Raw genomic sequence first — 13901 nt, 5'->3', positions numbered from 1 at the left:
AGTAAGACTTGCCAGCTGATTACGATCGGACTCATCTACAGCTACGTGGCAACTTGTTTGTGCAGTCACAATTGAGACAGTGCGGTGAGAGGTGTGTGCAGCTCCCAATAGGTCAGTACTATCACACACATATCTGTTAAGTACAGTATTTTTCATATTTTTTAAGAAAACGGGGATCCTATAGTTCAAAAACTTGACGTGATAGAGAAAAACTGAGATCAGTTTTGGATTCCGCACCCAAAAATTTGTTAAAAACAGCTGTCAGACCTAACTCAACAAAAATTGTGTTCCCCAGTGTTATCAAAAGAATAAACATGACCCGACTCCCCTCCTCTCCCTGCAGGGTTTATGGCTGCTACGAGGCTTTGGATGGGGGAAACACTGCAGATGCGTTGGTGGATTTCACGGGTGGCGTTTCAGAGCCCGTGGACCTGCTGGAGGGTCAGATGGCAACAGATGAAGTGGCCCGTAACCAGCTGTTTGAAAGAGTTCTCAAAGTCCACAACAGAGACGGTCTCATCAGCTGCTCCATCAGGGTAAGCTAAGAGCTGCATGACAGGCTCAGATACTGCAGCTTCCCTGAAAAATGCGTTTTTGATCATACCTACTTGGCCATTGTACAGATGGAGGATTCTTTCCAGGTCTTATTTATTGTTGTCTAAGGATCAGCTGAGCCACACGTATGGCTCAAACCCATTGGCGAAAACATTGTACTTTGTGCTTTTTGGGTTCCAAATTTTGTGCCAATCCATCTAAGTAACATTTTAACATTTCAATAAATCATAAGGATGCTCACTTGGCATTTTTTGCAGCATTTCAATACCTGTTCTCTGAAAATTGTCTAATCCACCAAAGCCGACGTCTTGTGCCCCAGAGCCCTTCAATAATTAGAGTATTTTCTGCTATGATTTTAAAATCCAGGGATGGAAGAAAAAAAACCTCTCTCTGTCTGTCGTGACTGACTTTGTGGAGATGCTCACTGCCTGTGTCTTACAGCAGAGATAGCAGCCTTCTTTGGTGCCAAATCTCAGCATAAATTCTCTCTACAACTTTTCAAAAGCTCTTCAATGCGGTGCAGTAATTTGTGTGAGATTATGTGAGGTACACACAAATGAAAAGCAGGCACTTCTGATATGTCCATTTTGATGGTATTGTGTGTGCCTCTTCCTCTCAAGAATATGTGCACAAGGCAGGGTATTGTTATAGGTGCTTCTTACAGGGAAGCACATGTACTCATGCCCGGATAATAGCAAGTCTATGTAAAAAGAGGTACAAGAGGAAGCCAGTGAACCCACTCAGTGTGTGATGAGGCTGACATTTTCTGGAAACCAAAGCACTTCTCTGAGGAAGATGAAAAAGTGCCATAAGAAGAAGTTTAACAGTTGTCTTTGGTGCCTGGAAACTATGGTGAACGATGTGGATTGATCTCTTTGGAAGGAAATGATATTGGTAAAGATTTATCATACATTAAATGGGTGTACAGTATTGTCTTTGTGATGGTAGAGAGAGCAGGGAGAGGTGGAGTTAGGGAACCTTTTTTAAAATGTTAAAATGTTCTTAAGAATGTGGTCACACTGTGTAGGTATTATTCACACCTCTCGCTCATGAACAGCCTCCCACAAGTGACACGCAAACCAGCCACAATAGACACAATTGACAAAGCTGTCTAGTTCTTGACTATCTTAAATAGGACTAATTTGCTAGGAATTCTGGGTACATTTTGTTCAAACAATAAAAACCAGACTGACTGAAAAAACTCGTCAAACTGCTCAGCTCCGTTCACTCCAGCAGGAAGTATTTGTCCTCACTGCTGCGTCTTTCCAACTTTCATTAGTCGATTATGAGCCATAATTTCCCCTTTTTTGTCCGTTGGTGCCACTGGTGAGCAGGTGTCACTGATTGTTACCATGGAAACGTGGTTCTTGGCTCAGAGCGGTAGGGTAGTTAACTTTTTAAAATAAGTCACTGCCTAACTTTCATTAGACTAATCTAAGAGCCAGTTCCTTGCCTGAGTGTGCGATTGAGCAAGTCTTGTCAAGATGTGGACAAAACATCGGGCTTCTTAGACCCTCTTCTGCTTCCCGCTTGTGTGAGCTACAGCTGGTGCCCTCTAGACACGAAGCTCTTTTGCGTTTCCTCAAACACTTCCTGCGTCTGAATGGCAGATCATCTCTGAAATGATCCATATTGATTGGGAGCTGTCAGCCTGAAGGACTGTATTTCAGTGAACAAAGATATATGAAGTTTACTTTAATGTCTAGAAACGGTTTGATTGTACTATGTTAAAGTCTCAGTTTTATGTTGTTGTAGGTGCGTTTCAAATAGAGCTTAATCAATAATGCTTTAGTATTCGAGGCAAAGAAGTCTTGGACTTGCCTGCAGTGTTTCTTTGCTCTCTGCTTTTTGTGAATTCACGTCTGCTTGTTGAGAAAACAAGCGCATGCTGTCTGAATTTCATTGTTTGGCCCTTGGTCTTCCGTCTCATGCCAATCTTATTCCCTGGCGTCCCGCTCCAGCAACAGCTAATTCACAATCCCTTATTGTGATTCAGAATAAGGTGCAGTTCAATTTTTAAACAATATGGCATATTTTATATGCATGAGTTTTTACACTGGAGGGCCTATTATTCAACTGCAAGAGTAATGAGAGCTCAGAGAACATAACCATACATACCGTACAAAAATGCATTTTCCACCTTCATCCATTGTTCTTTTTACTTTAGCTTCTCAATCATAAATTGTTATTCTGGGGATGCATGAATTCCACACCTCTCCTCTGAGAGACCCAAGGCTGTTAGTCTCATTTCATTTTCATCTTTCTTGGACAGACGAAGGGAAAAACAGGAGGGAATAATCAGGAGAGAAAGGCATGGCGGTTCTGTGATCTTGTAGAAGTGTCCAGTAGTAGTAGTAGTAGTCTTCTCGGGCCCAAAATTTGGATCTGACCCTGAAACCAACCCGTGGAAAACATAACCGCACCTTTTCAAAAAAAGAGAGACCCAAAGATAATTAGTTCTGGTCTCAAAATGTGGTTGACCCAAACAAACCCTAAAAGAGTTGCAAAGTCAGAGGAGCTATTTTGGGAACCCCTGGTTCCAGAAGTAAAAATCCCATTCATTTTTCCCATAGACAATGTTACTCGACTCACTTCTACGGTTTGAAATTCTCCTGGTTAAATCTCAGTACAAAAAATTATATATTTTTTTTGATAAAAAGTCGAAAGTAGAAGTCTGTGAACATAAAGTATTCGAGGCAGAAGTTAACTTCAAATCCCAAGGAGCATTTCGTCAAGAAACATCCAAAAACGATCTGCATCTTAAATCAATTTACTTACTTTTATTTAATCCAAGCACATCATTTAATTCCCCCAAATCTCTAAGAAAAGGGAAGACACCTGACACATACCGCTAACCCATAATTCACACAAGGTATCATGGGGCAAGGAATAACAGGGATACTATAATATAATCGGAGTATAAACCATTCAGGGCTGTACACAAAGATAGTCGAGCCACCATGATTCCTATTAGCTGGTCTTTCAGGAGCTGTGGACTCTGGGGATCAGTGTTCCCTCACACAGCTCCTATTTGTCCTGTCTGTCTGTTCGACTGCCTGTGTGTCATCTTAATCAAACTCTCAGTTGTTGCAAAGATAATAACGTGCGGACTTTGCAGAGTAATGTATCACAGAGAAGCCAAGTGCACTGAACACATAATTATTGGATCGAAGAACCAATTTTCTGATAACGCTGCTTAATGACTCCTCTCCTCTGTTCCTCTTACCTTCCAAAGCTCTCCATTCACAAATGGTGCATTGCTCAAATTTGAAAGTGTCACATCACTCTCATTTGCTCAATCACACACACTCACCGAAAACTCTTTCAGTGTGTGTGGTTTGCCAGGCAACAACAACAACAACAACAAAACAATCCTCCCTTAAATGTGCTTTCTGGTGCCGTTATGAAAGCCTGCCTGTTTATAAGACAGCTCTCTTTTAGCTCATTGCTTGTGTGCTAGATGTGTAAACAGGAAAGTGTTTGCTAATGTGTTAGCATGTTAACATGTTGATGAAGGCAGAAGTCACACCAGAAAGTGGCACAGCAAAAATAATCCGCAAATGTCAGCTAAATGTTTGGTTCTAGAGGCTAGAAGTCCCCAGATTTCAACAATAACCTTGGTGAAAACAATGTTATCATAACCGGTAGAAATAATGCCTAAAACTACAGAGTCACATTGTAATAAAGCAGATTTTTACGTTAAAGCTTCAAGCAACAGCTGCACAATATAAGCAACATGGTGCATCCCCGTGCAAGTGAACTGCAACGTCCACAGTTCGAGTCCAGCTGGGGAACTTTGTTTCATCTCTCTCTGCTTGGTTTCCTGTCATCTCTCTACTGTCTGTAATAAATGCACAAACTCTGTTTCTGGCTCCCAGACAAACACAAAAGCAGAGCTGCAACAGGGTCCCTGTGTGCCTTTTTTCCAAACACCTACCTGTTTGTAATTTCCCAGGGAACTATACCAACCTCCCTCTTTTACATATTCTAGAGATCCACAAAAGCATCTGTTTTCAACCACTAAACCTCCCCGTTTTCCTGTTTTGCAGGCAACAACGGTGGAGGACATGGAGGCTCGGCTGGACTGTGGCCTGGTCAAAGGCCATGCCTACGCTGTGACTGACGTACGGAAAGTGCGGCTCGGTCACGGACTGCTGGCCTTCTTCAAATCGGAGAAGCTGCACATGATCCGCATGAGGAACCCCTGGGGAGAGAAGGAGTGGAGCGGCCCCTGGAGCGACAGGTAACCACAACACTGCCACCTACAGGTGTGGATGAACTACTGCAGCTCATCTAATCTTATCTTGTCTCATTGAGCCTTCTTTCATCCATCTGTCCCAATTTCATGCGGTGGTCTACGTGAGTCGGACGTGGAACATTTCCAGAGTAACACAAAGAATGTATTTGTCCTTTCGTACGTGACCTTGCTGTGACCTGCACCAATTTAACCAATTTCACTAAATTAATTTCTAAAATGACAAAGCACACTGGTCTCCTTGGTCTCTCCACATTTCTAAGCGATTGCATGTGATGAATGAGCAAACAACAAACGACTGAACACAGACCCACCCATATGTAATGCCCACATCGTAGACGAGGAGCTGCTCAACGGGAAATGTCATGTAGACAATGAAAAATAGGGATGCAATCAAGCTAATGGGCCACAGAGCAAAGAAGAATGATTGAATTCAGCCCTGCTGGAGCGTTCCTTGTTTGTAGAGAACAATATCAAAGAGTCCGTGCAGCTCAGATATCATTTTCCAGAGACCCTCCCAAAACAGACGGGCTGAAATTGAATTGACTAACCCTTCAGTTCAAACGTCTAGGTGAATCAAAATGACTGGTTTGCACAAGTGGCCATTCAATCAGGTGGACAAAGATGTCTTTTCTTCCAAGAAAACAGGTGTTTCATTCCAGCTTTACTTTCTGCATTACTCCTCCATGTGGTCTTTGAATTGTTAGCGACCAGGCTCTGTGAAACAAACAGGGAGGTGGTAAAGCTGGATCATAATGGAGTCTGAATTATTGATAAGGCCAAAAGAGAGAAACATGTTATTGAAGAGACGCGAGTCATCTCTCTTTCTCAATCATTCACTCGCTCTCACTGAATGATTTATTCATGTTTTGATAAAACCTGTTACTGTAAATGGAGTCTGACAGGCTGTTGAGATGTGGACGCTCGTCAGTGAATCATAAACAGTGGGACATAAACACAGAGCTAATGCATCCAGTAAATGACCGCGTTTCCCCTGAGCAGTGAATACAGAACAGACCTTGATGTTCAGGTATGATTCACACTAACAAACATAGTAGACTCTTTAACATAATCGTGCCCGTGAGGGATAGACACATACATCATTTATATATCTGAACTTGATACAGTAACTGAGAATTTGTATTCACATTTATTATGATTATTAAAAGATTCACAGCTAAATGTCCCACCATTAATATATATCTATATTCTACTAATCATGAAAAGTGTTTTGAATAATTAATTCTTCACTTGTTTGTTGATGAACAAAAATGCGAAGTTGAAGACAAGCGCGATTGTTGTTGATCACCAGTAAAAGATCGACATTAAGTCTCCCTAGGAAGTACAGCACGGCAACTAATCTGTTAAAATACAAAACAGTAATTCAACAGTTACTTAGGATGTTGCTTTAGCTTCAGAAAGCTAGTATAGTGGCTAGCTTGGTTAGCAGTAAGCTGATCATAGAAAAACTGAAATTCTATTAAATCACAACAATAACACAACAGCTGTTGCTCCAACAAGGGCATTTGGGGAGTAGCTAAAAGATGTCTGTCAGTATTTGTTTGGTCACATATCTGACAAAATGGTCGCTGAAACCAACTGTTGGTGGCAGCATCAAGAAGCTCAACACTTCCTTTCTTAAAAGCCTACCAGGACAGAGGGGTATTATAAACTTTGAGCTGCTGGAAGACTTTTATTATGAAACATTTTGTACAGGAAACGTTTGACTGTGATTGGAAAGTACTGAACACAGTATTTTTCTTTCTGTTCAAAAGAGAAACTCTGCAGAGTGATGACCTCGACATAACGCTGTTATACTGATGGAATTAGCCCTGTAAAAAAAACTCAATTACAATTACTCCCAATTTATCCACACAACATGTAAACATGGAGGAAGTGTGTTTGCAGCAAATTAAAACGGGTGCAGATCAGAAAACATTCTTCTAAAACAGGTGAAATAAGAAATAAAGGTTTGCCTCTAAAATAAGCCTGTTTCAAATAAAGGCCTGCTTGTCTCCGCAGTTAAGGCATTACTACAGGGTTGAGAATGTGCAGAGATTTAACATTTACTTATTTATGATCTTCTGTCTTATATGTGTGTGTGTGTGTGTGTGTGTGTGTGTGTGTGTGTGTGTGTGTGTGTTTGCTCTCATGTCTTTGTTCACTGCAGTTCGGAGGAGTGGAACAAGGTGAGCAAGAGCGAGAGAGAAAAGCTTGGTGTCACCGTGCAGGACGACGGCGAGTTCTGGTGAGAACCATAAATATACTGACGATTTAGTTGTTCCCTTAACGTAGACGCATTTATTAAGGTGGTGCTGGCATTGTAAAAATGAAAGGATGATTACATGTTTATTGACTAATTGATTAATACTGTCCTGGTTGTGTATGGTAACCCAGGCTAGGTGTTTCCCCCTGCCTCCAGTCTTTGTGCTAAGCTAAGCTAAATAGCTGCTGCCGTTAGCATCATATTTAATGGACAGACATGAGAGTGGTATTGATCTTCCCATCAAACAGCAAGAAAGTAAATAAACGTATTTCCCAAAACTCTTCCTTTAAAGAGGCTTTTCCACACTAACATAAAGTCTTAGAGGAAACACTGAACAGATTTTGGGGGATTTTTGGCATTAAAATGGTCAAATGATTATTATCAAGTAAGTTATGCTACTGTTTTTCAGAAGCACATATTGGTCAACATTTCATCTCATTCTATGTCAGCACCAGAAATCCTAGTCTCGCTTTAACATGTAACCCTTTTCTTTGTTCCTGATCTCATTTCCTCTATTTTTGTACCTGTTCAAAGACTTCTTCTTTCAAGCTTTTCCCTCTAGTTGGTATCCACTCTCTCCGGTCTCTTCTCTCCTCTCCTTTTCCTGCCCTCCTGCAGGATGACGTTCGACGACTTCTGCCAGTACTTCACTGACCTGATCCTGTGCCGCCTCATCAACACTTCCTACCTGAGCATCCACAAGACTTGGGAGGAGGAGGTGATGAGGGGCTCCTGGGTCCACCGGCAGGACCCCCTTCGCAACCGGTCCGGAGGCTGCATCAATCACAAGGCCACCTTCCTGCAGAACCCTCAGGTTAGTCGAGGTAGTGTGTGTTACAGAGGGATGTGTGACCGGTGTTGGAGTGTGATGTGATTTCCCCCTCTCTCTTCCCAGTACGTGTTTGATGTGAAGAAGGTGGAGGACGAGGTGCTGATCTGCTTACAGCAAAAAGAAAAGAGAGCCACACCCAAAGAGGGCAAAGGGGAAAACCTCGCCATTGGCTTTGATATTCACCGGGTAGAAACACACACACACAAAAACACACGCACGGCAGTTCATAAACTAATGAATACCTCAGGTGGACTTCTGCTATAATGTCTTCTCATCCTGCAGGTGGAGCTAAATCGGAAGTACCGTATGCACTCAGCCCAGCAGAAAGTAGCGGGCTCCATCTACATCAACTCGCGCTGCGTCTTCCTCAGGAAGGAGCTGAAGGAGGGCCGTTACGTCATCATTCCCACAACCTTTGACCCCGGGCAGCAGGGCGACTTCCTGCTCCGTGTCTTCACTGATGTGCCTTCAGACTGCAAGTAAATCTGATATCTTACCACTGAACACGTAGCGTAACGACCTGAATATCCTGAGTATGAGTATGTGTCAGAATAAAGTCACATACTGTAGGTCTACCTGCAGTGTGCACGCTCTGGATGCAAGTCCTGGACTTGCGTTGAGTTGAGTTGAGTTGTGTGAACAAAAGACGTACTGGAGGCTTTTATTTCTATATTATTGATTGTCTGGATAAGAACAGAATGACCAGTGTGCACGGGTCTGTTATTAAAGCTGGCTCCCCATCATGCTAGTGATAGTGTTATTCTAGCAGACTTGGTAGATAGCTAGCTTTCCGAGCATACTAATCAGTGTTTTACAACCAATATAGCACTATAAAATGCTTTAAGTCCAATAGATAGATTTTTTTTTGTTGCATTTCAACAAGTCACAATGCTAACGTAGTCATAGAAAATATTTACTCATGGGCATCTGACGATTGTCTTAAGGCAGACTTTGAAATCGTGAACCTATCCTTTTCAATGTGTTTAAACTCCCACTTTTCTTTGTGCTTGCTGCATGCACAGCTGCTGACTTCATTTCCCAAAAAGGTCAAGTTTCAACTTTTGCTCTCATTTCAGCTCCCAGGACAAGGGGTTATGTTGTGTTGTTAAGTTTGTGTGTCTGCATACTAATCTGCTTGTCTTGTATGTTGTTAAAGAAACAGAGGTTGGAAGCACGAATGTAAAACAGATGTCTCGAAAGTACACAAGTCCAGTTGGCTTTAATAGTTCTCTCACATTCACGTACACTCTTTCTTTCCCAGAGAGCTGACTCTGGACGAGCCTCCTCAGACATGTTGGACGGGGATGTGTGGCTACCCTCAGCTGGTCACTCAGGTCCATGTACTGAATGCTGAGGGTCTGCAGGGACAGGACTCCAATGGAGGTAGGACCACGACACACAGTGGATAAGAGCTGTGTCTTTGCATGACTTTGAGTCCTGTGCATTGTGTTTTTGCATGTTGATGATGATGTTCCTTTATTGTAAAGCACTGCAAACTCCTGTGAACACCCACAGAGCTTCACTGCCTCAATCCCAATAAGAAAAGACGTCTGAGCAAAGCACAAGGTACCACAGCACCATCTGCTGAAACTGTAGTTACTTATTTAGTCCTACCCTGCAGTATACAGTCCTTATCCCCTTAAAGCTCTTACATTGTGTGAACAAACCTGTAACTTTTACACCTCGCTCACCTTTAAAGCCACTGTGTGCAGAATCTTTATGTTTTATATTCATAGTATTTTTAAAATTGTTCTGAAATGAGACGATCTCAGTGAAAATCAGTGCTGTCAGCCTGTTCATCCGTCATCCCCGGGTCGGATCCTCATGGTGACTGCCACAGTGTCCACCGGATGGCGCCAAAGTCAGAAATCTTAAGCGCTCCACACAGTGGCTTTAATATTGAGATTGCTTTGCTGAGAGAGCAGCAGTGGTGGAAGAAGTACTCTGATCATTTACTTAAGTAAAAGTACAAAAGTAAAAGTACTCAAGTACAGTACTTGAGTAAATGTACGTAGTTCATTTCCACCACTGGTGAGCAGGATGTGACTGATTGTGATTGTAGTACAGGTGAAGAGATACGTTTCAAAATTAGATTGACAAAAAAAAACATTTATTAACAACATTTCAGTCCTCAGATTTTCATCAGTAACGTATATTCATAAACGTAGCTCAGGGGGGAAAAACACAGAGGTCAGAGGTCGCCAGCAGCACCTCACCGGCATCCATACAAATGAAGGTCAATGGGCTCTTTTTAATGACCAAAACCTGTACTGAGAACATCTGGTGGTACGCAAGAATAGAACACAGGCCTGAAACATTGTTCATACAGTCAGGAGTTTTTGATCCTACGACTTTGAAATTATGACCAGGAGATGAATTGATAATGAAAATAATTATACAGTGCAATGTAAATAAACTCTTCACCTAATCAACACATATAATCTGACACAGACATGCATAAACAAACCAGATGCATAGTAATCACAGTGTCTGTTATCAGCACAATGTACTCATTTAGACTTTTTTTTTTTCTCCTTCAGCTGTAGATCCCTACGTGATCATCACCTGTGAAGGAGAGAGGGTTCGTTCACCAGTTCATAAGGACACACGGTGCCCAAACTTTGACATCAAAGGCCTGTTCTACCGCAAGAAACCCAAGGAGGGCATCCACATCGAGGTGAGCTGTCACTCTCTGCAGCCACTCGTTCATGATGGCTGCAACCACAATGTAGCAGCTCAGGTCCTCTGAATGGTAGCTGTCAGGCATCAGCAGGACCAGATCAGTCATCTGAGACAATGATTATATCCGCAAGCATGTTTTATTGTGCTGCTGTTGCCAAACCAACAGGACAAAAGACTGTTAGGAACTTCACAGCTTTCTTAATAGAGACAGGAGAAATGTCTGAAATTGTAGGAGGGGAGGCATTCAATTTGATAGTTAGTGTACTCTCTGCTTGGTAGGTGGCAGTATTCGCCTTGTGTGGCTGTGATCCGCATTTTAACCTAGAAGAAGAATATGTTTATCCAGCTTACCATAGTTAATATGCAACCAGAGGACTTAAACTCAGGAACCAAACTAGGAAAATGTCACCTTTTCGCATTCCTGTTGGAGTTTCCACTGTATTTGATGGATTTAAAAAAGAATTACAACAGCGTTTTAACACACAAAGAAACAACAACGCAGTCATCCTGTTGTTGTTGTTATTTTGTATTTAATGTTGCATGACTCTGATGTTTGAGTTGAATGTAATGAATGAATGAAAAGCAGGTGGAAACACCAGAAAACTAGATGATCTGCTCCGTGTTTGGTGGTTACTTATTTCCACTTTACAACCTTGATGAAACAATCAGTAAATTGTTCTCATGCTCTCAGCTCATTCTCTCTCTCTTTATCTCACTGTGTTTTAATCCAGTCGGAAAGCCCCTCACTTTGTTTTTAATATGAATTAATATTAACAGTACTTCCCACTACTTTCTTATCTTGTGAATGAAGCGGTACACAACTTGCAGTTGCTGCGGCGCCTGTGTTTTTCCAATCGGAAAATGTTCAGCCCTGCAGACTCAACCCCTAAAGTTCCTGAATCTTTCTAAAGCTCTACCTCTGGACTTTTTTACACCTGGAACTAAATTTAATCTGTTGTTCCTCTGGTAAAAAAATGCATGTTATGTTCCTCCCACAGGAAAGTTCCTGCCGTGGAAGCGTTATAGGCTGTCACTCATTTTCATACACAGCTGTATTTTCCTCAGCTCCTGAACCCTAACACCATATTTCTCACCTGCATTTTTCATCCAATTTCCCTCCATCATCTCTGTGTGTCTGGCTGTTATCACATGAGAGTGGTGCTGCTTAGGACATTTGTCGAACATCCAGGACCAATCAATTACAGGCTCAATATCAGGCAGTATGTGTAAGCCAGTGCTCTTGTTAGGGAATTATTGTCGGTAATATGATGTTGCATTTACTCAATCAGACCTGTGAAATTGCATAATTTGTATGTCGGTGAAAGGAGGCAGCAGTGTGCTGCTCTGTGGAGAGGCTGGTCCTGTAATAGGGAGGCACTAATCTTCCTTTTTTTCCAAAATGTAAAATCTATTAACCTCTCTGTGTCAAACTGTAATGCAACTCCAACTGCAGATCAATTCCTAACTATAAGTGACGTTCACACACACACACACATGCTTTTTTAGGATTGTGAAAATGTAATTTATAATCACAAGACTTATAAGGATATATCCCTCGTCAGTCCTGTAGGTGTTGTGAACAGATACAGACCGTACAAACAGTTGATGCTGCTCTCACAGTCCTCCATGTTCACACACTTAAAAGACTTCCCTCAGTGTAATCACATGCTTCTTCATCTCTTCTCCAAACCACTTAACCTGCACGTGGCTTTGTCTTTCTCCCTGAGACCAAAACTGACCTGCTGGACAACGTAGTTCCCTGAGCCTTTCTCCTTAATCAAGGATTGCTCATCACGAAATAAAATGTATTCCGTCCTTGCCTTTGCATTGAAAGAAAGTGTCTAAATCTACTGTTAGAAAAACCTATATGGGGTCAATTTTATGGTAACATGATAGTCAAAGTCAATACTTGCGGTTTCACGGTAAAGGCCTACCACTGCCTGCACATTAAAATGCATTTATTTCAGATGCAGAAAGTGGCGACGCATGTTATCTTACTGCTGTAAATGAACAGAAAACTGTATTTAATGTGGAGAAGTTTGGCTGATACCCGATCTGCTTTAAAGAGATCGCTGCAGCCCTACCATGTGGTCCTGGTCATTTCTGACTGAACTTTATTTTCTCCAACCGTTTTATTGTTCTGCACTCATCTGTTTTTAGATTTTCAATATTTTATAAATCAAATATAAAGTGTTATATAAATTCGTTCTCTTTCGAAGAGTGCTCTGTAAGTACAGCTTATTATTTTTTAACTTAATACTTTACTTAGAAACTCCTGTACATCAGCACTTTCTTCCACTCTTCTTCTCTGGTGTCACTACCTCCTGTCCCCCTTGTGTTTTTCCTTCTGTGGTTTTCTTCTTTAGTTGTGACTGCTTATTGCCTTTTGTCTTCTCTCTCTCTCCTTCGGCCTTCTTTCGGATCTCTGCCTTCCTCCCACGAGCGGCGAACAGATCTACAACAAGAACATGATCGTGGACACCTTCCTGGGTCAGGTGATCCTGTTCAGCGACCCCAACGAGCGGCAGGAGCAGCACACGCTTCACCTCCGCGACAAGGGCAGCCGCCAGGACAACGACCTCCCGGGCACGCTCACTGTGCGCCTCGTCACCTCGACCACGCTCACCAACATCTGATGCGATCGTTTATGTAATTATGATGATCAACACTCAAAGGTGGCGTTCAATCGTGCCCGGCGCTCATGTTCACCGTTCATCCTCCAACCATCGCGGGAGCTCACTGTGTCTTTTTTTCTGCTGCTTGCGCTCTCTTCGTGTCTCTACTTGTTTCCCTATTTTCTTTTGCTTCAGCATTTAAATTCATGGGTTTTTGAAGGCCTGTACTTATATTTCTGGATGGAAGGTGTCCATAGACAATATTTGGTATTCACATTTGATATCTCTGAACACATTCCTGCCAAAATTGTCCATTATTTAGTGTTTTTTTTTTGTCAAAAATATAAAGTAAAATAAGGTTTCATCGCAGATTTTGTAGCCAGAATCTCCAACAACTGAGCTGCAGTTTAACTGATTTTTCAGTTTTATCTGTCAGACGCTAATCTACAAACTTCTTTCCGCGTATTGTTATATTCAAACACACACACACAAACACACACTCATACATGCACATATGATGCGTATGCAGACATTTCTGCGCTCTCCATGCATGTGCCAATGTTTCCAAGGGCTATGCATTGCCTTAAGGTTGAGTCTGTCTCTCCACCTTGAGGAGGCGGGGGGTGGGGGTTATGTTAAATACTCTTTATCTTCTCCATCAGCTGTCCACAGTGTTAGCACAGCCTCTATTTCTGT

The 13901-nt window shown here is 42.0% G+C and overlaps 1 protein-coding gene across 5 annotated transcripts in view; it reads left to right on the top strand.

The window, feature by feature from the left end:
- Window positions 1-13226, top strand: part of capn5b (calpain 5b) — a 30683-nt gene extending 17457 nt beyond the window's left edge. For 2 of the 5 annotated variants that reach the window (XM_070917192.1, XM_070917191.1), the window contains 9 exons: window positions 344-536; window positions 4605-4798; window positions 6981-7058; window positions 7695-7890; window positions 7972-8094; window positions 8191-8387; window positions 9170-9291; window positions 10455-10585; window positions 13044-13226. In XM_070917192.1, the coding sequence (XP_070773293.1) occupies window positions 344-536; window positions 4605-4798; window positions 6981-7058; window positions 7695-7890; window positions 7972-8094; window positions 8191-8387; window positions 9170-9291; window positions 10455-10585; window positions 13044-13226 (1417 nt within the window). Of the gene's footprint in view, window positions 1-343; window positions 537-4604; window positions 4799-6980; window positions 7059-7694; window positions 7891-7971; window positions 8095-8190; window positions 8388-9169; window positions 9292-9423; window positions 9475-9826; window positions 9839-10448; window positions 10586-13043 lie in introns of all 5 variants that reach the window. The other 3 variants (XM_070917189.1, XM_070917188.1, XM_070917190.1) reach the window with 3 other exon arrangements.
- The last annotated feature ends 675 nt before the right edge of the window (window positions 13227-13901 follow it).

The sequence above is a fragment of the Enoplosus armatus genome, chromosome 13 (assembly GCF_043641665.1).
Source record: "Enoplosus armatus isolate fEnoArm2 chromosome 13, fEnoArm2.hap1, whole genome shotgun sequence".
Taxonomy (NCBI): Eukaryota; Metazoa; Chordata; class Actinopteri; order Centrarchiformes; family Enoplosidae; genus Enoplosus; species Enoplosus armatus.
This window is presented reverse-complemented; position numbering and strand designations above follow the sequence as displayed.